At 38.6% G+C, this 23,244-nt stretch overlaps 1 protein-coding gene across 1 annotated transcript in view; it reads left to right on the top strand.

Annotated features, from left to right (window-relative positions):
* ift81 (intraflagellar transport 81 homolog) overlaps nt 1-23,244 on the top strand; it is an 84,430-nt gene that overhangs the window by 16,183 nt on the left and 45,003 nt on the right. The window contains exons 6-11 of the mRNA XM_080208296.1: nt 4,632-4,697; nt 5,009-5,119; nt 7,476-7,560; nt 10,117-10,280; nt 15,425-15,520; nt 16,058-16,204. Of these exons, the coding sequence (XP_080064422.1) occupies nt 4,632-4,697; nt 5,009-5,119; nt 7,476-7,560; nt 10,117-10,280; nt 15,425-15,520; nt 16,058-16,204 (669 nt within the window). The remainder of the gene's footprint in view (nt 1-4,631; nt 4,698-5,008; nt 5,120-7,475; nt 7,561-10,116; nt 10,281-15,424; nt 15,521-16,057; nt 16,205-23,244) is intronic.

The following is a 23,244-nucleotide window of genomic DNA, read 5'->3' as shown; positions in this document are numbered from 1 at the left end:
CCCCACCCCCCTTCCTCCTCCCAGCAGCCCCTCTTGTCCCTGACCCTTAGAGTTAGCCAGTCTAGGGGGGGTGGATGTCACTTGCACCCCATTGACAATGGCACCCTCTCTCCCCCTGATGAGCCTCAGTGTCTGTAGCTCAGAGGCCAGCTCATCCACCTTGAGCTGGAGCTCCTCCAGCAACCTGCACTTACTGCAGACATGGTCACTGGGATGGACCCTGGAGTCCACCAGTTCCCACATCATACATGCCCCTCCATTATTCACTGTAATAGTTTTGAAAAAAATTTTTTTTTCCTTGTTTTTCAAACGAACTCACCTGGCCTTTTTTCCCTCCAGCCCTTTCTGATATTAAGCCCTAATAGCTCACTCTGCTTCCCTCTCACTCCGCTGCCTGCTCCGACGCTGCCCGTTGTCTACACCAGGCCTCCTTTTAAACCTGGCGCTGATTTAAAGCTGTTGGCCCACAACTGCCTTCTAACCACTCCCTCAGAATTCTTAAAGCAGTAAATACAATAAATAAATGCTTTAAACAGTTCTACAAAGAGCAAAGTGCTTTAAACTTATTTTAAACAAGTTTTTAACAGGTAAAATCTTAGCTCTCTCTCTGCTCCTTCACTCGTCTGCTCCAGCAAACAATGGAAGGCTATTTAATTTATTTCACACTTTTATTTTTATTGTGTTATTCTCCTGGTATGTTTCAGACTGTTCATATCTTCAAGCCCAGGAAATGGGAAGGCAGGTTATTCTTGGGTCTTTGTCAATGTTACACTCTTGAGTTCAAGGAAATTGAAATCCTCCTCTGCACAATTCTGAATTGACCAGTTAACATTTTTTTGCACCAAATTCATGATTGTGTTTTTTAACTTGGTGAAAAATGTAAATCTAAAACTGATAAGGTTAGATATATAACTGGTTTTAAGCAAGTGCAGAAGCAAGGAAGATCTGGGAGCAGGGAAGGACAAAAACGAAGGTCGGGTGAGAAGTATGAGAAAGTAAATGACAAATGGCATGGTGGTGCAAGCAAAAGACAATGGTCATGGGATAGATATAGGTGTGAAAATGAATAGCAAAGTAATCACTAAAGTTGCCATCAGAGGTTACAATCTGAAATTGTTGAACTCCATTGTCCATCTAAACCCTCCTTTTCTGATCTTCCTTGTCTTCTTTTCTGATGATGGGCTATCCACTATAAGCTCTTGACCTCTTTCTCCAGATGCTGCCTGATCTGCAGTCTTTGCAGCATTTTTCTGTTTTTATTTTAGGTTTCCAACATTCACAGTATTTTGCTTTTATTAATCATACTTCACATTAAGGATAGTGGAGAGCAGCTGCATGGTATCTCTATGTATCTCCATGGTACAATTATTCCTGTGCTGAAAAGATGTGCCACTGTGAAACACAAATAGATACAGTAAAGTGCCACTGTATGCAGGGGTTATTTTGCTGCAGACCTTAGCAACAGTGAAATCACAAACAACAAACAAAGGTCTATAAAATAATGAGAGGCATAGATCAGCTAGATAGTCAATATCTTTTCCCAAAGGTAGGGGAGTCTAAAACTAGAGGGCATAGGTTTAAGATGAGAGGGGAGACATACAGAAGGGTTCAGAGGGGCAGTTTTTTTCATACAGAGGGTGGTAAGCATCTGGAACAAGCTGCCAGAGGTAGTAGTAGAGGTGGTTCAATTTTGTCTTTTAAAAAGCATTTAAACAGTTACATGAGTAAGATGGGTATAGAGGGATATGGGCCAAATGTGGGCAATTGGGATTAGCTTAGGGGTTAAAAAAAGGGGTGATATGGACAAGTTGGGCCAAAGGGCCTGTTTCCATTCTGTAAACCTCAGTGAGTCTATACCAAACATGTATTACAACCAGAGTCAATTAGATAGGTTCCAGTGATGCTATAATTTGAGATGTACGAACAATCAAAGGCAATCAAAACGTGGTTTTAATAAATTTAAAATAAATTTACTGGAAACATTGTTTAATTAAGCAATAAAGCAAGAACAATGTAAAATGTGTACCGCTTACAGTATTTTCGTTAAGGGTGGATGAAGTGGCTAATGTGGATGTTGATGTTCTTTTTGACTATTTTACTTTTCAATTTCGTTCTTGGTAAGAAGCAGTGTTAATCACCCTACAAAAGACAATGCTTTTTATGTTTGTTTCATTGTCTGTCATCTGTTTTTGTAAAATCTTCAGCTGATTATAAGGTCTGCCATTACCTTGGGTGTAAAATGAGCTTTCTTCCTGCTCCTATTTAAATTCACTTAATTTCATCAATTCTAACATTTCTTCTATTGAGAGTTCCTCTGGCTGAGAGTGAAACAACACCTCTACTTCATCTGTTGAAGGTCTTCAAATCCCTCCCCTTCAACTTGTTTTGCCAACTCAACAATCTTGGTTACCTCAGCATCCACACTAGTGAACCCTATAAAATCATTCACTGCCTCAGCTAAACTTCTTTCCAGCAGGCATTTGTAGTTAATTGTCCAACCTCATTTCATGGGTCTTTGATTATCCTAATTGCTGTAAAGATGTTGACTTCCTTCCAGCAATTATGACTGTGGTCAAAGGGTTTGCTTTCACAAGGTTGAGAATGTGGCTGAACACACACACACTCACTCACACACACACACACACACTGCCCCGGTCAATTGGCTGGATAGAGTGACATTTTATCTGGGGTAAAAACACAATGTCAGTGTCTGAATGGCTGTCAAGATATGGATGCTCTGGCTCATCATCTAGGATGAGTAGAACCTCGGAGGAAAAGTTATTTTCCCTCCAACAAGTCCTGACCTCAGGTAAAAAGCAATTCTCAAACCACTCTTCAAATACTGCTGCTGTAATGCAGGCATTATTGTTGACCTTCCATAAAGTGGTATATATATGATGCATTTTTCCAATCAAGGATTTTCTCACCTATAAACGAATGTTAGTTTACACTTAAAGCCAGCCACATTTGCACACAATAAGAATATTAGGCTGTCCTTAGTTTAAAACCAGGTCCTGACCTTTCAACTGGGGACCTCTATTGTTGATGCTTTATTTACACATTTAGTAACTTCTCCATTTCTTCCAAGTATGGATCTCTCCTACTCACAAAGGTTAAACTGGCAGTACGACTACGTGAACATTAACTGATATTTTATCTTCAGACTCCCTGATGTACCTCATTGTAGATTCATGACACTGCATTCCTTGCCAGCATGGTAGCACTAGCAATATTTCCCAGTCTATCTAATATTCTCATTTGAGCAAGTGCCATTACTCTTTTAGTGCTTGGTTCTGACTCACTAATTTTTAAATACAGTTTTAATTGCCTGGATACTGCACTGTGATTTGAAGTTTAAAATTGCAGCAACAAGGAAAGTCAACATCTGAAATTGATGTGACTTGTTATTGTCAGATGTATTAACATACAGTGAAAAGTATGGCTTCTTGTGCGCTATACTGACAAAACATACCGTTCATTGAGAAGGAAACGAGACTGTGCAGAATGTAGTGTTACATGCATAGTTAGGGTGTAGAGAAAGATCAACTTAATGCAAGGGAAATCCATTCAAAAGTCTGACAGCAGCAGGGAAGAAGCTGTTCTTGGGTCAGTTGGTACATGACTTCAGACTTTTATATCTTTTTCCTAATGGAAGAAGGTGGAAAAGAAAATGTCCAGGGATTGTGAAGTCCTTAGTTATGCTGGCTGCTTTGCCAAGGCAGTGGGAAGTGTAAATAGAGTTAATCAGTGGAAGGCTGGTTTGCGTGATGGATTTGGCTACATTCATGATCTTTTGTAGTTCCTTGCGGTCTGGGGCAGGGCAAGAGCCATACCAAGCTGTGATTTAACCAGAAAGAATATTTTCTATGGTGCATCTGTAAATGTTGGTGAGAGTTGTAGCTGGCATGCCAAATTTCCTTAGTCTTCTGAGAAAGTAGAGCCGTTGGTGGGCTTTCTTAACTACAGTGTCGGCACAGGGGGAACCAGGACAGGTTGTTGGTGATCCGGACATCTAAAAACTTGAAGCTGTCAACCCTTTCTACTTTGTCCCCTTCAGTGTAGAAGCTTACACGTTCTCCTTTACGCTTCCTGAAGTCGATGCATTCTCTTTGTTGACATTGAGGGACAGATTATTGTCATCGCACCAGATTCTCTATCTCATTCCTGTAGTCTGCCTTGTCATTGTTTGAGATCCAACCCACTATAGTGGTGTCGTCAGTAGACTTGAAAATCAAATTGGAGGGGAATTTGGCCACACAGTCATAGGTGTATAAGGAGTATGCTAGGTTCTGAGAATACAGCCTTGTGGGGCACCGGTGTTGAGGGTGATCATGGAGGAGGTGTTGTTGCTTATCCTTACTGATTGTGGTCTGTGAGTTAGGAAGTTCAGGATCCAGTTGCAATTGTATGTCTTTGTTTTCAAAATCATTTATTAGCTGCAAATAAAATAAATATATATTCTCAGAATTTTATAAATATTTCGTATTATACAGATTATTGAACCTGATTTGTATATTAATACAAAAGGAAGAGGTTTCAGTTTGGAAATTATTATGCTTACGACCTCAATGTATTAGAATGCTTCAATTATCTAGGTAATGCATGTTATAATCTTTGTTTTGGATTTACAGGATATAAATGCGATGGAGGAAGAGAAGGATCAACTCGTTAAGCGTGTAGAACGTCTAAAGAAAAGGGTATGATTCAGTGATCTTGTAAGGATATGGTTTCTTTGGCCACATTTTAATGCATGTCATATGGAAAATCATAACCTGGATTGAAGCAGCATGTTGCCTCCTTAAGGAAGGCATTGGATAACACATTTGAGTAAACTGAGACATGCTGGGAGAGTTGCCAATCTCTACAAGGAGTTGCACATTAAATGCAGGCATGTTGATTTAATTGATGTGAATTCCATGCTGTCATCTGCAGCTATTTATTGAGGGTAGAAGGAAATCACCTGTGAAATATGAACTTGGTAAAAGCAATGTTTACATGTCTTCACTAGGTGGATACAGTATCAAATCATCAGCGAATGTTAGAGATGGCAAGACAGCTTCGAGTGGAGAAGGAGAGGGAAGAATCTTTAATGCAGCAAAAGCAGGAACAGAAAAATCAGGTAATTTATAATACATATGTAAGTCATATATAGAAATATGTACTTGATTTCAACTGGTTTCATATGACACTATTTTTAATGCCCTAAAGGTGTTATATAAATAAATGTCCTGCAATTAACAAAGGAACGTACAAGGACAAAGCAGCATCAGGAGTAGCAAGGTGATTGAAATCATGATTGGAGAGGTTTTCAGCCTTCTGCATGTGGAAAGACAGGTCATAAGGTTAACGTGCATAAGCTGAGTTTAAGTGCAAGATAAAACAGCTGCAGGTGAGAGTGAAAGTATGACGGTTTTCAGCAGGTTGCCATAATTACAGCAGATAATGCATTGGCAGTGTGTTATGCTTTGTGAGGTTGAAGAAGGAAGGATTAGAGCTGTGGAGGGATTTTTAAATGAGGATTTTGAATTTAATGGATTGACTAACAGGGTGCCAATGAAGGTTTTGGCCCAGATTTTGTGGAGGCTTTTGATGGCAAACTGTCAACGGTTGTTTTTGTTACCCTGCTGAAACTAACGGCAACATCAGGGTTTAGTTCATGAGAAGATTAACATAGAAATTCTGAAGTCTGTTACTCATTGCTGTGTCACAGGCCCTGATAACAGATCCCATCCCTGAGCCAGCAAACCATCAAAATCAGTTGTTATGGCGGAAAGTTCCCTTTTCTGCTCTCATATCACTGTTAGAAATCCCGTAAAAGATTACATCTTGTACAATCAGGTGTAACTGGGTTTTATAATGGGGATCAGCATAATAACCAATGCTGAATAACCCATCTGGCCTTAAATGTTTTTATATATTTGTGCAATATTAATAAATATCTTGATCATGATTAATTTAGGTTTTTAAACTGCATTGTTTAATTTGTAGTTTCCCATAATATTTTAGATTTTACCTTCATGTGAATATGTAACAATTTTTATTTAGCTTTACGCAAAATTGTTGGTAAGTTAGTTGACTTTAGCGCTTTTCATTTCCTAGTTGGTTGTTTGTAAGAATTCTTTACTGTGGTTGATTACTTGGTCGGTTCTTCAAGCTGGAATCTCCCTTAAACTACACGACATTGGTTGCATGTCAAGACAGTTAAAATTCTCGCTGCAGAGATCATTCGCTAGCAAGAGTTTCAATGAGGTCAGCAGCAAATGTTCCTGTTCGCCACTAACTTTAGGAAATTTGGCAGGTATAACTTAACATGCAGACATTTAATGTTTGCTGTAAATATAAGACCCTTGTCAGGCCTCATTTGGAGTATTGTGCGCAGTTCTGGTCGCCTCACTATAGGAAAGACGTAGAAGCTATTGAAAGGGTACAGAGGAGATTTACAAGGATGTTGCCTGGACTGGGAGGCATGCCTTATGAAGTTAGGTTGAGGGAGCTGGGTCTCTTTTCCCTGGAGAGACGAAGGTTGAGAGGCGACCTGATAGAAGTTTATAAAATGTTGAGAGGAATAGATAGGGTGGATTCTCAGAGGCTATTTCCCCGGGTTGAAATGGTCGCTACGAGAGGACACAGATTTAAGGTGCGGGGAGGAAAGTACAGAAGTGATGTTAGGGGTAAGTTTTTCACTCAGAGGGTGGTGAGTGAATGGAATCGGCTGCCGTCAGTGGTGGTGGAGGCGAACTCGCTGCGGTCTTTTAAAAGACTTCTGGATGAGTATATGGGGTTTTATGGGATTGGGGCTTATGATGTGATCGGCGCAACTCGTGGACCGAAGGGCCTGTTTGTGCTGTAGTGTTCTATGTTCTAAACCTTCAATTCAACCTCTAATTTCTATTTGAAACCCTGAACAATTGGCTATTCAAGAAATAATGAATTGATCACTATTTTCCTAGAATTGTGGAATCATAGAATGGTTACAGTACTGAAGGAGGCCATTTGGCCCACCATATCTGTGCTGGCTCTTTGAAGGAGACTGCCACTTAGTGTCATTCCAATGTCTTTGGCAAATCTGTCTTCACCACACTTTCGGGCAGTGTATTCCAGATTAGATCCACTTATTGTGTCAGTTTTTCCTCATGTTGCCACTCCTGAATGCAAGCTTTAATTGGTCAAAGCCTGCAATGTATTCCATATTTGACTCTTGGCTATAGCAATTATATGACTTGAAGACAGCAGGAAAGTAACTTAAAGCACATTCATAAGTGGTCAGAAATATGCCAACCAATTGTACACATGTTTATGTAAGTCATTAATTGTAAGCTCTGCGTATTATAACTTGTTTTAATGTTAATTTCTACGATAGTGCCTATGAAATATGCAAGCTGTGGAAATAAATCTTATCTGTTTTCAATCCATTTACTAAAAATGAATTTTTAACAATATTATGTTAGACTTCTACGTTGTGTTTTTTTCTGCAGTTATTCCATGAAGAACAAAGGCTACAAAGAGCACAGCAACAGTTGAAGGACCTTCGACAGGCTTCAGCTGATGCAAAGCCTGAAAGTAAGTGCTATGTGAAAGTCCAGATTTAAGAAGCAGTGTCAAAATTATTCCATAGATTTCTTCTGATTGAACCATGTAGATCATAGAGTGCTTGTTTAATAAATGTTCGGTAATTCAAGAGCAGCATAAGATAGAAGTTCTTTGAAGAACAATTAAAGTCCAGATTACCAGTCTCCAGATAATGGAGTTAACAGAACACACCCTTTCTAAAGTATGCAGATCGGTTTAGCTCAGTTGGCTGGACAGTTGGTCAGTGATATAGTGATTCCAATAGCATGGGTTCAATTTCCGTACTGGTTGCGGTTATTCATGAAGGTCCACCTTCTCAACCTTACCCGTTGCCTGAGGTGTGGTGATCCTCACTCAGCTAGTGATAATCCTCGGCCTATGGTCATCTGTGACTTTTATGTAAAGTATGTTTTAAATAATGCTCTTTACCATTAATCAGCCTGTGCAATTAAATAGATTGAACCAAAATTATAAATGTTCTTTATTTTGCCTGATTATATATACTTTGCAGCCAATGCACACAAATTGAAAGCGCCTTTGGAGTTTGCTACAGGGAATAGGATCGCAGTACCTCACAAATTTGACATTATCTGGATTCTCACATGAGAAACAGCCACTTGAAGGGCTGTGCACAGCCTCAGACATCAGAACGTTGCAGCATTTAAGCAGACCAATTAGTCCACAATACAAAAGCATTCATTTAATCTAATCCCACTTTCCAAGGCCCCATGGCTCTGTCTGTCCACCCCTTCTCAGATTTGGTGTAAAAAGCCAGCATGACTTCCTAACAATATTTAATAATTGACTTTGTTCAGACTTCAGGGCAGATTTTGTGCAAACTAAGAAGGACATGTTCTTTTATTTCTGTATTGAATACTCAGTGATTTGTTCTCAGGGTGTGGGTGATGCTGGCAATTTGCATATGTTGTCCATCCCTAATTATCCTGAAGAAAGTGGATTTTTTTTTTTGTTCTGATGTGTTTAGAGTCTTGGTGGTAGAATTTATGGCCAGAGGGGACTGGCAAATTAAACTTGGTGATTTGCTGTAGTTCATCCTGTAGTTAGTGCGTATTGCAATAGCATTGCACCTGTGGTGGCAAGGATGAATATGGTAATATTCCCAGTTAAGCAAACTGCTTTATCTTGATTTGATTTAGTTTATTATTGTCACATGTATTAACATACAGTGAAAAATATTGTTTCTTGCACACTATACAGACAAAACATACCATTCATTGAGAAGGAAATGAGAGAGTGCAGAATGTGGTGTTACAGTCATAGCTAGAGTGTAGAGAAAGATCAACTTAATGCAAGGTAAGTCCATTCAAAAGTCTGACAGCAGCAGGGAAGAAGCTGTTCTAGAGTCGGCTGGTACGTGACCTCAGATTTTTGTATCTTTTTCTGACGGAAGAGAGAATATCTGGGGTGCACGGTGTCTTTAATTATGCTGGCTGCTTTGCCGAGGCAGCGGGAAATGTAGATAGAGTCATTGGATGGGAGGCTGGTTGAACTCTGTTAAGCATCTTGTGTTGCTACATCTGCACTCATCCAGGCAGATGAGTACTCCACAACACCCCTGACTTCATTCTTATTGATGATGAACTTTGTTTTTAATTTGTGAAATGTGAATATCAACGGAAAGTCCAGCATTATTTACCATTCCTTTTTACCCTTTAGAAAGTAGTGGTGAACTATCTTCATGAATCATTGCAATCCATGCTGTGTAATGAAGGTGAACAATTAAATAACTTTGAAGGATCTTCATTACAGAACACTTAGTATCTGCCATGTTCCTGTAGCCACATTGTGACTAAGTTGGTCCAATTACACTTCTGGTCAGTTCTAAAATGTTGATGGGAGTGACTCCGTGAGGGTCAGTGCTGTGTAAGGTTGAGAAACAATGGTTGTGTTTTTTTCTTGTTGGAGATTCTCATGGTGTAGCATGTATGTGGTTTGGATGTTACCTGCCACTTGTCAGATAAAACATGGAAGTTGTCCAAGTCCAGTTGTAGGCTGACATGGGCTGCTTCATTGTTGGAATCATTATGAATGGAGAAGAACACTAGAATTTGTCAGCTAAAGCCCTGCAGAATTTTATAATGTGTAATCACTTTTAGTCAATACTCAGTCCCATCTCATTTTGTGGTTAAATATTGTTTATTTTCTAATAGCTAAGCAGAAAAGGGAGTTGCTTTTTATGTAAATAGAGTCCTGTGCTCAGCCAGCAGAAGGCACAATTGATTCATGTTGCGATTGAAAATTGTTCTATTTCTTTAACAAGTTGAAGAGATCTACCCAGCAGCCTGACTGAGGATTATTGAAATGTTTGCACTTTGATAGCTGATGAACCTAAACAAATCTGTGTTGCTGCTGAAACTTGTATCTAGTGAGGGCTCTGAAGTTGTAACTATGAGTAATACACTTCTGGGCTTTTAGAAACCAAAAGTAAAATGATTCCAAACAACAATCCGTAACTATGCTATGATGTGCATATTTTTGAGATTAAAATGTTTAACTCTCAATAGCTGAACAAAATATTCATTTCAGGTTTGATGAAGAGGCTGGACGAAGAAATAAAATTCAACACGTATATGGTTTCAGACAAGCTTCCCAAAGAATTGGAAAGTAAGAAGAAAACTGTTCATTACTTACAAAAAGTGGTAGCAGAACCAGCTATGGGACACTCCGATCTCAGTGAGCTTGAAGCCAAGGTGAAGTGTTAAGATGATATTACATTTCTTCAAGTGTTGATGACAGTATATGCAGCATGTATGTGCGTATGAACATCTTTTTCTCAGCCCTTTCCTAGATGAGGTGACAACCTTAGTGGCCCATTTGCCTCAGATGCATGTATTCATTACAGATTCAGGAAATAATCATTCTTAGTCTGTAAGTTGAAAATAGCACATAATGAAAATGACATTTGTGCCACCAACCATTTGGGAGAAAACCGTAAGTCATATCATTGCTCTTGTTGATAATTGTGAAGTTACTACGGTTTTTAAAATTAATTGTAGTGGTATTGTTTTTCAAGGAAGGAGAAATGGAAGTGAAAGAAATGTAAGCAACCTTCTGTAGTTTCCCTGAGTGGTTAAACACACTATCCAGTTTCATTCTAGCCTATAAAAACAGGGCTGATTTCAGTATCTTGTGTGTTAGTCTTTTGTGTTGCACCTGATTGAATGGAAATCTCAACAATATTACATCTACTGAGTCCCTCTTATCTACCTACCAGTCACAGTCACATCCTCAAAACCTCTCATAAATTTTTCAAATAGGATTTTCCTTCTGTAAAGTAATTTTGACTTGCTATAAGCAAGCTGGGCTTTTTTAAGTGTGTTATTAAGATTTCCTTGATAATGGATTCTTGCACTTTTCTGATGACTGATGTCAGGCTGACATTTTGGTGGCCCTTCGCTGCTTTCTAAAATATTCTCAATCCTTGGACTTCATGTTGTTGTTTATAAATCTATTTTAATTGAATGCTATTTTATTGTCCTTATTAAGCCCTGGATGAATCTTCCTTGTTGAGTTTTTGTTACTCAATGGAATTAATTTTTGCTGAAGTTTCTTTAGATTTTTCCCGCTGTTTATTTACTGCCATACCATAGAAATCATAGAATCACAGAAACCCTACAGTATAGAAAGAGGCCATTCAGCCCATTGAGTCTGCACAGATCACAATCCCACCCAGGCCCTACCCCCATATCCCTACATATTTTTACCCACTAATCCCTCTAATCTATGCATCTCAGGACACTAAGGGGCAATTTTAACATGGCCAATCAACCTAACCCACACATCTTTGGACTTTAAAGTCCAAATCTTTAAGTCCATTTATGTGATCAATGTTAGCCAGTTGTCCCAAACAAATTGGCTTTATTTAGTTTAAGATTCCTGTTTGTGATTGAAGAATGTTGTTTTCAAACTTGATGTAGAACTCAGTTGTGTTACTATAACTATTTCCCAGTGGATTTTTTACTATGATGTTAATAGTTAACCTTAACTCATTGCTCAATGTCAGATTCATAATAACTATGTTGTGGATCTAACTTGGGATATTTCTCTAGGATACTGTCACAAAAGCACCCTACAAACTTATCTTTCAAACCACCTTTAGCTATTTGACTAGTTCAACTTGTATAAAGATTAAAGTGTCCCACGTTATTACATTGACTTTATTATAAATTTCCATAATTTATTTTTTAATGCTGTATCCAGCAGTATAATCACTGTTAGGAGATCTATTAACCATTTCCACTAGTGTTTTTTTTAAAATTACTATTCCTAGTCTCTACTCATACTGATTCTACTTCCTGATTTTCTGAACCAAGATTCTTTCTCGCTGATATTCTGATGTCACCTTATTATCAGGGTTAGCCCTTCCCTTTTCAATTCTGACTGTCTTTTCAAAATGTTTCGAACCCTGAATATTTATTTCCTACCGTCTCTGTATTGGTGATTAGATCTGAGCCATTCATCTCTATATGTGCCACTAGTTCAACTGTCTTATTGTGGATACTCTGCGTGCTCCGCTGAAGTAATTTCAATTTTATTTCTTTACTACTACTTCTACATGGACTTTACTCTCTGAAACATTAATGCCATTAAACTCTCTGTCCCTCCTGTCCCACTCAGCTAGCCTTTATCCACAGTGATGTACTTTTCTATTGCCTCAAATTTTTAAGGGTGGAGTTCTCAATCTTTCATCACCTGAATCTCCTCCCAATCTTTTAGTTCAAATCTATTTTTCCCTACTCTGTTTGCTAGTACACCCTTACGTTTGCATGGTCTTACCCTTCCTGTCATGCATTGGTTACCATTTCCGTGTTGCTACCCTGCACTATTGCCTGATCCTTTCTCTTTAACTTTTCACATCTTCCCTAATGAGCACCCTCTCCCTCTACTATTTAGTTTTAAGCACTCTCTACAGCCTTAGTTATACAACTGACCAGAACACTGGTTGCAACACAGTTCAGGGAAATATATTCAATCAATAGATTTACCTCTTAGTACTGGTGCCAGTGCCCCATGAGTTAAAGCCCATTTCTCCCACATCAATCTTTGAGCCAGACATTCAGTTTTCTGATCGGATTTACCTTATGCCAATTTGCTCATGGCTCGTGTGGTAATTCTAAGATTGTTACCCTTGTGGTCTTGCTTTTACCTTGCCCATAGTTGCTCGTACTACCACAATAGAACCTCTTTCTTAATCCTATCTATGTCATTGGTAACCATGTGCACCATGACAAATGAAACCTTTCCCTCCCACTCCTAGCCTGGAGGTGATGTTCTTAATCTTGGCACCTGGCAGGCAACACAGCTTTCGGGACTGACTTTCTCTGCTGTAAAGTACGGTATTTATCCCCCTAACTATTCTATCCTTTACTAACAGTACATTCCTTTTTACTCCTCCACTTGAATGACTGCCTGCACTATGGTGCCATGTTGAGTTTGCTCATCCACCTGCAGTCCCTGCTTTCAACCATACAAGCTGCAAGAACCTTGAGCCTGTTAAGCCATTGAAGAGGTTTAGGATCTTCCATTGCTACCTTCTGGATCTCCATACTTGCCTCACTTGGAGTCATACTCTTCTGTCTGTAACCACCGATCAGATTGGAAGTACCTAGCCTAAGGGGTGCGACTGTCAGTTGGAACAAAGTGTCATGGTAATTTTTTTCTCCTCCCTGATGCAGCAACTCTAAGCCAAGGTTCCTCAAGCTGCAGACACTTTCTGCAGATGTGGTTGCTGTGGACTGCACTGGTGTACACATGCTATAGCTGCTACATGTCTTCTTTAGTGTGTTTTATTTGACTAATTATGTCTCAAAATTACAACTATCACTCAGCTGTTCTCTGTAGTTATATAAAATAGTTTAACTAGTTATATATTTAATGTAATACGTGCATCTCCCACTGCTGGTTTGAACTCCAGCCTTTGTTTAGAGGGATAGCATCTTAAAACTCACCAACCCATCACACACCTACTCATCTGATTAATGTCTTTGAACTTTCACCAACTACTGGAGGCTGGAAAAAAAGGTTAAACAGTAGCACCTGCTCCCCACTGGCAGAGGATTCCCAGCATTTGTTGCTCATCACAATCGAGCCTCGTCATCGTCACTCTGTGCTCCCATTCATATAGTTCTATAATTATTCTTGTATATCATAAGATCTTGTTGCCATATGAAGAAAAATACTCCAGCTTTTAAACAATCCTATTATTAAGCTTCAGATCTCTGTATTTGCTTTATGTTCAACAACCATAAATAGCCTGCTTATTTTTTGTGATTAGCATTTTGGAATAAACATGTTTCTTTTGTACTGTTGCTTTTCCTATTGTCACACCTTTGAACTTGAAGATGCATGTACATAGCACAATATTACTTCATAATTTTGGTACAAGAATATGTGGAGGAAAGGATGAATGGGTTGAGATTGACACCAGTGGAGCTGTAATGATTTTTTTGTCAACAAGTGAAGAATTATTACGTTTAAGTGATAATTAATAGAGAACTAATTGTTTTACCCTCTCCACTTTTAAGTAAATTCTAGTGGCCAGTTCACTAAAGTCCCATCAATGTGCAGCTTTCTAACTCAGCTTGATCCAACACACTCTCTCGACATGGTTCCTCATTTTCACTCTCGTTTTCTTGCAAAAATGATTCTGCTATTAGAGCCTGAGAACAAAGAAACTGGGCAGAAAAAATCAGATTTCTCTGTGGTTGTTTACCCTTTTGTAGAATGAAGCACCATAACAACATGTCCTGCACTCAACCATACAAGCTGTGGTTGTCATCTTCCCTTTTTCATCTGTGTTCGACATATATTGGTCATTCTGTTTGTCTACTGCCAATCAATTTACCTGAGAAAACAAAAATAGAAGGCGCAACAACTCAAACACATCTGTGGAGGGGGAAACAAAGTATCACTTCACCCTGCTTTCCCTGCTGTTGTACTTGCTTAAAACATTAATCGACCTGTAACTTTTCCATTTCTAATGAATGGTCTTTAATCTGAAATGTCCACTTTTCTCTCCCTCTCCACAGATAAAACCTGATATACTGAGTATCCCCAACATTTTCTGATTTTTATTTCAGATCTCCAACATCTGCAGTATTTTGCTTTAGAATCAGTTTAAGCTAGATGTTCAAAGGAATCTGAGATTCCTGAAACCCATCCCCGATGGTTAATTTTAATTTGCTGCTGGTTTACTGACCAGTTTATGCCCTTCTATTGTTAATCCAATCTCTGATATTTAATGCCTTACAGAAGAACCTTGAATTCCTCCTATTCACAATGTAGGAAGTTGCTAAACTATTTGCCAGTTTCTGCTTTTACACTGTCCTGACCAGTTTCCAATATTAGTGCATCGGTATTGGGCATTTCAGTTTGTGATTAACTTCTAACTTGGATCAGAAGTTTTTAAATGTGAACTTATCACTTCAAATGATTCACAATGCAGGATGGTTAATGTGACCAAGCAAGAAATGCCCATTTATTCCAATAGTCAATATTGTTACCATGCTAAGCATTTTGAAAAACAGTAAAACTGAAAGAAATTAGAAGGAAATACAGATCTTTGCTTAGCATTTAGTACTTCGTAGTGTCGTAGTTGCAAAATATGTATTTTAAAATGTGATTATTCTATGTAAATGAATTTTTGCGAACAGTATCATGTATAGAAGCTTTAAATGATACTGGAATTGCATAGTATGTAACATTTGTTATGTCTCTTTGTAATTAAAATAAATTGAACATTTTAAGTACTTTTATTGAATAAAAATGCATTATATAAAACCCAGCATTCTTAAAAACAGTTCATTATTTTGATATCACTGCTTTCAATTTTTAGATCCAGGAGATCAATACACAGATTAACCAACTAATTGAGAAGAGAATGATGAGAAATGATCCAACTGATGACAAACTTTTCCTTTTCCGGCAACAGGTAAAGATAACGTAAACATTATAATGGCAGATGGGCTCCAGGTTGATTCAATTTCTAAAAAATGTAGTAATATGCATTTGAGTGCATTTATTTTTAGCTATATATGTCATACTTCAAACATCACACTTCGAAGCATCGCACTGTTTCAGATCCAGGCCATCTCAAAAATGGAGAAACCCAGCTTTTGATATGAGCCTGAAATATGCCAACAGTTACAACTGACCTGTGATTACCCCATGTTTACAATTACCTGGATTTGCCTGTTGGGTCCAGTTACATTCAGGAAATTGTTGAGCAATGGCCTTTAGGGGGCAGATCAGGTTAACAGATAAGCATTATATCCATTCTCTAGGTATCAGACTGGCCAGGTCCAATTTCAAAGGATTGTTATGAATGAGCTAAAAATTATGTCCAAAATGAATAATTGAACTAAGAACAGAAAATTGGTAAAAGTTGTTCCCCATACTGAAGCAAATGACAAAATTAAACATCTACAATAGTCAACAACTTCCAAAGTAACATCTAATTTTCATCCAGGCATCAATCATCTCCCGAAAGAAAGAAGCTAAAGCTGAAGAGTTGCAGGAGGGGAAAGAGGAGTTGTCGAACATGGAGAAAGAATTGGCACAGAAAACAAACCAGGCTCGGGATTTTGACGGTACAGAAGTTTTGAAAGGTGATGAGGTAAGATAATTGAAACAAGTGACTATAAATATTTGCAGTGTCTTGGGTCTATTTAATGTTAATGACAAGCGTTGGCAGTAATTTTTCTTTTTATAATCTGTTGCTGAATGTTTAATGATAACTTTGTGTGTTTTAATTTGATAGATTTCTTGTTTCCTGACGTGGGTGAATCAAACCAATTTCAAGTCAATATTATAATAGGTCCTATAGTATATTTCATTTACAGTATTTGTTTCCTTTGAATGGCAGTGACCCAATCTTTGGCTGTGTTGTGTGATGCTGCAGATTTGTAAAATATTCATTTGTGTCTATTCTACATTTTGAAATTCTAATATGTGTAAAAGTGGTTTGAATGGCAGGAAAGAAAAAGCAATGGTAAAAAATGGAAAATTGGAGCCAGTCAAGCTGGACACCTCTTCTGGTTATTGATGAGAGTGACACTTGCTAGGTGTGGCTGCTCATGTACCATTGCTAAGAGAATGGGTAACACTTTAGGCTGGGCAGAAGACTGTTCACACCATTATTATTGGTGTTTGTATGGTTCTGATAGTTTGAAACTAATCAGGATCCACTAATTTAGCAAAATTAACATGTTTAGAATACATAGACCTGGCAAAATTGCCTAGCTTACTCTGTGTAACCTATGCCCTCCTTGAACTGAGTCTGATGTCTAAAACAATTCAAGATCATTTTAGACTAGAAGGGGAGGTTCTTTTAATTTTTCATTCCTAGGTTGCGGCCATGGCAGTCAAGATCAACATTTGTTGCTCACTCCTACCTGCCTTTAAAGGGATAACAGTAGATCTTCCTGTTGAGCTGTTAGTCCATCAAGTGAAGGTACTCCCACAATGCTGTTAAGTAGGAGTTCCAAGATTTTACCCAGTGATTGTGGAAAAAATGATAATACAATTCCAAATCAGGATTGTGTGTAACATGGAAGGGAATTTGGAGGTGATAGTGTTTCTATGCACCCGCTGCCCTTTTCTTTCTAGATAGTGGAGATTTGATATTTCAAAGGGGCTACAGTGCACCTTGAAGATGGGAAATATTGTAGCCATGGTGCATAAGTGCTCAAGGAGGTGGATGTTTATCCTAGTAAATGAAGTGCTGATTAAACAACCCACTTTGTCTTGGATGATGTCACATTTTCTTGAGTGTTCTTATAGGTTTACCCTACCAAGCAAGTGGACACTATTGCATCACACTTTTGATTTTTGCTTTGTTGTTGGTGGGGAGGCTAAGGGGAGTTGGGAATTTAGCCTGACAGTATATCCAGCCTTTATGTGCTGTAGTATGGTTGAATTTCTGGCTAATGACTACCACAGAATATCTTGCTGATGGGAAACTTGGGCATGCTTATCCCATTGTAAGTCAATGATTATGGTTAGGCTGTCTCTTGTTGGAAGTAGTCAATGTCTTGCACTTGTGTAACATGCTGCTTATCAGCCCAAACCTGGACATTGTCCAGTTTTTACTCGATTCTTGGATGACTTTAACATATGAAGAATTGCAAATGAAACTGAACACTGTGCAATCATTTGTGAACAACCCCACTTCTGATTTTATAATGGAGCAGCTGGAGATGGTTCTGTTGGGATTTGGGATTCTGCAGTCATGTTCTCAGGCTTAGATTATTGGCCTCCAACAACGATAATCAATTTCCTTTGAACCAGGCATGACTCCAGTCTTTGCATTTTGATTCCTATTGAATTCACTAATACTATGGCTGCTTGATATCCCATTTGGTCAAATGCTGCCTTGATGTCAAAGATAGTCACTCTTACCTCACCATTGGAATTCAGCTTCTGTCTACTTTGGATCAAGACTGTATTGAGTGGAGCCAAGTGGCCGTGAAGGAACCTAAACTCAACATTGGTGAGCAGGTTATTGGTGAGTATGTGCCATTTGACCACTTGCGGAAGTTTGGGACTAGGAGGATAGCAATTGGTCGGATTAAATTTTCCTGTTTTAAGATCTGGACTTAGTACTTATCTGAGGAATAGTTCATATAGTTGGATAGATTCTGTAATTTCAGTTTAGGAAGGGGATTCTTGAACATGTATCATCAGCACAGCCCTCGCATTGTTGAGGCTGAGCTCCTTTATTCTGTCACGTACACTTAGCCATTTCTTTACATTATTTGGAGCGAATCAAGGGATATTAAAGCCACAGCAAACAAGTCAAAGTGGTCAGCAAGGATGAGGGAGAGAGATGAGGAAAAATTTCTCAAAGTTGTTGGAACATGGAATATTTTCTGATGACAGAATCGGATGACAAAAATGCAATTTTATCAACCTGACTTGATTTGATCCAGCCTTTCCACTTCCTGCCCACTCAGCACTCCAAGCTGTTTCATAACACAACAACCTTAATTTATTAATTAAAATTTTTCAATCGGATTGGAGATCTGCAATAGCATCATTGTTCTGTACCCAGATTTTTTTTCCCATAAGCCTATTTCTCTTTTTACACACCAAAAAATGATTGTTTCAGCCTACTTATCTCATCTCAAAATATTCCATGTTCCAACAACTTTGAGAAATTTTTCCTCATCTCTCTCCCTCATCCTTGCTGACCACTTTGACTTGTTTGCTGTGGCTTTAATATCTATCCCTTCTCTCATTGAATGCCTAAAATTGCATACAATATTTTCACTATGGCCTAAATACTGCTTTGTTTACATTTTCATAGCCTCTTTTATCTTGTACTTCCCATTTATAAAAAAGTAAAATGCGGTTGGCTTTTAAGACTTTATAAATGTGCATTCACATTATCAAGGTACTATGTATTTACATTCCTAAATATTGTTTTTATGACATTTGGTATATGACTATTGAATGTAAATGCATTCCCTAATTTTCGCTATAAGAAGTCTCACAACATCAGGTTAAAGTCCAACAGGTTTATTTGGAATCAAGCTTTCACAGCATCATTCAACTGATGAAGGAGCAGCGCTCCAAAAGCTTGATTCCAAATAAACCTGTTGGACTTTAACCAGGTGTTATGAGACTTCTTATTGTGCCCACCCTAGTCCACTGCCAGCATCTCCACTTCTTAATTTTCTCCTAAAGTGCGTCATCGCATACACAACATAGAGTGGTGGTAACAGTTGTTTTCCTGCCCTGGAGAGAACTGTGGTGTTCTCCAATGGTTGGTATCAACCTGTACCCTTTTTAATATATATTAATGACCTGGACTTGGGTATGTAGGGCATAATGCCAAAGTTTGCAAGTTACATGGAATTGGAAAATTAGGTTTTAAAAGTCTTCAGGAGCCTTAGATTGGTGAAACGGGCAAACATATGACAGATGAAATCTAATGCAAGAAAGTGTGAAAAGCTGCATTTTAGAAGAACGAGGAGAGTCAATATAATTTCAAATGGTACCATTTTAAGGAGGATGTAGGAATAGAAGATTTGGAAGATTGCATGCAATAATTTTTGAAGGTGGGAGGGCAATTTCATACAGCTGCTTAAAAAACTTACAGGATTCTTGGCTTTATAAGTGATGGACTACTGTGCTCAATTCTGGGCATCATAATTTAGGAATAATGCCAAAACCTTAGAGAGGATGCAAAGGACATTTATCAAAATAGTGCCAGAGGTAAGGAACACCATGGAGATAATGGAAAAACTGGGATTGTTATTCTTAGAATAGAGGAGGTCAAGAGGAGATTTTATAGAGGTGTTCAAAATCATGAAGACCTTTGGTAGAATAAATATGGAGTACACAAGTAAGGAATTCTTAGTGAACATAGAACATAGAACACTACAGCACAAACAGGCCCTTCGGCCCACGAGTTGCGCCGATCACATCAACACCTACCAACCTACAGACCTATCTATAACCCTCAATCTCATTAAACCCCATATACTCATCCAGAAGTCTTTTAAAAGACCCCAGCGAGTTCGCCTCCACCACCACTGACGGCAGCCGATTCCATTCACTCACCACCCTCTAAGTGAAAAACTTACCCCTAACATCACTTCTGAACTTCCCTCCCTGCACCTTAAATCTGTGTCCTCTCGTAGTAACCATTTCAACCCGGGGAAATAGCCTCTGAGAATCCACCCTATCTATTCCTCTCAACATTTTGTAAACTTCTATCAGGCCGCCTCTCAACCTTCGTCTCTCCAGGGAAAAGAGTCCCAGCTCCCTCAACCTAACTTCATAAGGCATGCCTCCCAGTCCAGGCAACATCCTTGTAAATCTCCTCTGTACCCTCTCAATAGCTTCTACATCTTTCCTATAGTGAGGCGACCAGAACTGCACACAATACTCTAAATGAGGCCTGACAAGGGTCTTATAAAGTTGCAGCATTACCTCCCGACTCCTAAACTTAATCCCTCGATTAATGAAGGCCAGTACACCATACGCCTTCTTGACCACCTCCTCCACCTGCGAGGCCGATTTAAGAGTCCTGTGGACCTGGACCCCAAGATCCTTCTGCTCTTCAACACTACTCAGACTTCTGCCCTTGATAGTGTACTCGTTCATCCCGAGTAGATGAAATTGTAGAGGACATTGGTGAGGCCACACCTTGACTACAATGTACAGCTTTAGCCTTCATACCTAAAGAAGGATACACTTCTCTATCAGGGGTACAACAGAATATTACTAGATTGTTTCCTGGGATGACATTCTGTCCGAGGAGGAAAGATTGATTCGAAATGGTCCTATGCTCTCTGGAGTTCAGAAGAATGAGGGATGATCCCATTGAAGCATATAAGGTTCTTAGAGGTTGTGTTAGGGTAAATGCTGAGAGGTTATTTCCCTTGGCTGAACTGGAATACATAGTCTCAGGATAAGGCGTTCAAACTAGATGAGGAGGAATTTCTTGACTCGAGGGTTGTGAATCTTGGAAATTCACTACTCCATAGGGATGTGGATGCTTAGTTATTGAGTATATACAAGGCTGAGATTGATAGATTTTTGGATTCTGAGGGTATGGAGGTAGGATGGGAAAGTGGAGTTGAGGTCAAGGACAGTCATGATCTCATTAAATGGCAGAGTAGGCTTAAGGGGTCATATGGCCAACACTAGCTTCAATTTCTTATGTAAAATGTTTTGAGTGGTACAAACTTGAGGTCAATTAGTCAAAAATTAGAATTTTTAAAATTAATTATGATTTGGAATGCACTGCCTGAAAGAATAGTGGAAGTGATTGTAACTTTATAAATGAAATTGGGTAAATATTTTAAAGGGGATAAAAGCAGGAGCTTAAGACTAATTGTCAATTCTTCAAAAGAGCTGGCAGAAGTATGATAGTCTGAATGGCCTATCTCTATGCTTATAAAATTCTTTGATTCTCTGTATTAAGTTACACATGCCAGCTGTCTGCCCATTGCAGTAATTTGCCTATTTCCTTCTGAACTCCTTTATAATCATTTACTGTTTGCCAGTCTTTAAAGTAATCAACGCATATCAGTGCTATGCTCCTTAGGCAATGTACAAATCATTTGCAAGGATTTTGAACAAAAATGGACCCACCACTTACCCAAGGATATACCATCTCCAATCTGAACAAAATCAATTACGCCTAAGTTTTCTGTCAGTGAATCAACTTTTCATCTGGGTTTTGTAGCATACACTTGAACCTTTAGAGTGAGCCTTTTGTTGAATACGTTAATGAATACCTTATGAAAATCCATAAATGCTACATTCTTTTATTTGACCCATAATATGGCAAATGCTGCTTTCTCCTTCTGAATTTGGATTCATTACCTCCTGTCGATTCTTACATTATAAGCAACTGCTACCCCTGAGTGGCATGTACTTGTGTGAGCAGTTTTATATTGCTTCGACATTATTGGCTTGTGGTGTTTTTAGCAAAGATGAAACAATGCTGTTAGCCATGGAGAATTGCATGTGTAGTATATTTATAGCCCATATGAATTTCTTTAAGTCTCCATTACACTAGTTGGGCCCAATGTTTGTGCCTATTGCACAGTGAATATAACATTGGTATAATTCAAAGTGGAAAAAGTAATTTTTCAGTAGATGATATTTCTAAAAGCAAATGGTCACTCCAGCTTAATGTATAATTACTATTTTCTTTTCAAATGGGACAAGGTGGAGTTGCACACTTATTGTGTAGTCTGAGTCGGAAGGGGTGGGGGAATGCCTGTAACCTACTAAGTATGTAATGTCCCGGCTCTGGTTACCAAACTATGATTATCATTTGTGGCTTGCCAAAAAACAGGTGGCGTTGACTTACGACAAACACATCACACATGCTGCATTCTTTTCACAATATTTGAATGAGATCCATAGATCTTTTGAAGACCCACAGTGCAATTAACACGCAATGCACAGTGATTCAACTGCTCAACTTTGTTAATTGATACATAAAATCAGAATTAATTTTGAATAGTCTTTTTGAGTTATGCTCCTGTTACCAAGATGGCAGTTGGTTACAATTTTGTTTATCCTATTATGCTTAATAATGGCATTCTGAATGTGTTTCAGGCAACCCCAGCTTCAATTTGAACAGCGCATTTAACATAACAAAACATCCCTTTGTGCTTCACACAGCATTGTAACACGAAGTATGACACTGAACCACAGAAGGAGGTAATAGGTCAGATGAACAAAAGCTTGGTCAATTAGGGAGATTTTAAGGAATGTCTTAAATAAGGAAGGTGAGGTAGAGAGGTGAAATGAGAGAATTCCAGAACTTGGGGCCCAGGCAATTGAAGGCATAGCGTCTAATAGTGGAGCAATTTAAAATCAGGGATATTCAAAAGTTCAGAATTAGATGAGCTTGGATATTTGAGTGTTGTGGGGTTGGAGGAAGTTACAGAGTTAGGGAGGGGTGAGGCTTTGGAGAGATTTGAAACCACAGACGAGAATGTTAAAATCAACATTTTGTCTATGTAAGTCATTGAACACAGGGATGATAGAATTTTGTGTTTTATGACATGGGCAGTAGAGTGTTGGACAATATAAAGTTAATGCAAAGTAGAATGTGGGAGACGAGCTAGAAATGCATTGGAATAATCAAGTCTAGAGGTAAAAAAAAGGCATGAATGAGGATTTCAG

The sequence above is a fragment of the Carcharhinus amblyrhynchos genome, chromosome 20, assembly GCF_965287045.1.
Source record: "Carcharhinus amblyrhynchos chromosome 20, sCarAmb.v2.hapA, whole genome shotgun sequence".
NCBI lineage: Eukaryota > Metazoa > Chordata > Chondrichthyes > Carcharhiniformes > Carcharhinidae > Carcharhinus > Carcharhinus amblyrhynchos.
Note: the sequence above shows the minus strand (reverse complement) of the source record. Positions and strands in the feature narration are given on the sequence as shown.